The sequence below is a fragment of the Wasmannia auropunctata genome, unplaced genomic scaffold, assembly GCF_000956235.1.
Source record: "Wasmannia auropunctata unplaced genomic scaffold, wasmannia.A_1.0 LD336095.1, whole genome shotgun sequence".
NCBI lineage: Eukaryota > Metazoa > Arthropoda > Insecta > Hymenoptera > Formicidae > Wasmannia > Wasmannia auropunctata.
In genome coordinates, this window is record NW_012026795.1 from 539,341 (window position 1) to 541,038 (window position 1,698).

Below are 1,698 nucleotides of genomic sequence, written 5' to 3' on the forward strand. Positions count from 1 at the left end.
AAAATCGGAAATTGTTATATTTCAATAAAACGATGCTTGCAGATTGTTTTTTATCGAATTCATGTGAGCCACAAATTCAGGAAGGATTGGGCAAGGGAACTTAGAGCGTGCGGCGCGGTCGGCCGGGATAAAGTATTTAATTTTTACATGTAGAGTTAGCGACAAAATCGGAAATTGTTATATTTCAATAAAACGATGCTTGCAGATTGTTTTTTTATCGAATTCATGTGAGCCACAAATTCTGGAAGGATCGGGCAAGGGAACTTGTAATAGGCGCGCAGGGCATACTATTTAAGTTTTCTGCTATTGTTTATATTTATTTTGCGAGTAATTAAATAAAAACAAACATATTTCGTGAGTAACAAATTAGCAACAAATTCTGACGTTATTTTTATGCATAATTTTGTTGTGATATATATGTTTTGTTCTGCTAACTTAATCTTCGTTTAGCAGAACATCATTTAAAAAGAAAACTAATAAAGCAACAATTTATTTTCTTTGGCAACTTTTTAACAACAAATGAGCAACAAATAATTTCACTACTTAGAATTGATTCTGCTTATTTTATTCTGCTAACTTATAAGATGTGAGGCTGGCCGAGCGACGCATCGTTCGTGACGTGTGTCACGTGACGGCTTACGGCAGCGGCGTAGCCGCCGCCACGCGTTGCCAGCCTATCTCCTCCACACGGTCGTATTTGTCGTAAATGCCGTCCACCCGGAAGCCCTGCAAGAAAGGAACAAAGAAGACGACTCAAAAACGAAGGGAGAACGAAAGAGAAAAAGAGGACGACCACGTAAACGGTCATTAGAAACGGAGGGAGAAGAACAAATGGTCACACTAAGAAAGATAATTAAAAATCAATCAACCATAACACAAAAATCCTATAACACCAGAAGCAGAAAGATAAAAGATACAAGTTTTACTCAATTTACTCACACGACAATAAACATGGAGAACTACACAGTACCTTCAATTGAAGAAGAATTTGATCAAACGGAAAATCAGATTGAAGGCGAATTACTACACTGCCTCTTTGCGAAACTGAATAGTGATCCGCAAACCTATGTAAAAGCCATGAAGACGAGCGAGAAAAATGAGTGGCTAAAGTTCAAGAAGAACTCGACTCAATGAACAAGAATGAGATGTGGACATTAGTTGACAGACCAATTCACGGAAAGGATGAATAAAGACCCAATATAATTGACTCTAAATGGGTATTTAAGAAGAAAAGTGACACTGAAAGAAATGAAAAATTCAAAGCACGACTTAATTGTGATAAGAGGTTTCAAAGACAATAATTCCTACGATCTAAAAGAAACATACGCTGCAGTATCAAGACTAACTTTCGTGAAAACGATTTTGGTCATGATAAATTATTATAATCTAGATGCATGTCAACTAGACGTAAAAACCATGGCCATAGAAATATAAGGAGACAGAGCACAAAGTTGCGGGGGGGAAACCACTGTGGGACGGTGCGACTCATGGATCTAAAAATCAATGGATGGAGCGTAGAGTGGATTTATTGGCAAGGAGGTTGCCAAATTTGCGGTAAGGGGAATGAGAGCGCTCTCCTCTTCTATCCGCTTATCGTCTCTTTCTACAAGAAGACCCCATCGGTTCGGTAACGAAATTAACCAAAGACGTCCGAACGATCCGAAGATACTCGAAAACGCTAAAAAGAGCATTTCGAGG

At 38.5% G+C, this 1,698-nt stretch overlaps 1 protein-coding gene across 1 annotated transcript in view; it reads right to left on the minus strand.

Moving 5' to 3' along the window:
- Positions 1–636: 636 nt before the first annotated feature.
- LOC105462784 overlaps positions 637–1,698 on the minus strand; it is a 10,795-nt gene continuing 9,733 nt past the window's right edge. Inside the window, exon 2 of the mRNA XM_011709636.1 lies at positions 637–726. Within this exon, the coding sequence (XP_011707938.1) occupies positions 637–726 (90 nt within the window). The remainder of the gene's footprint in view (positions 727–1,698) is intronic.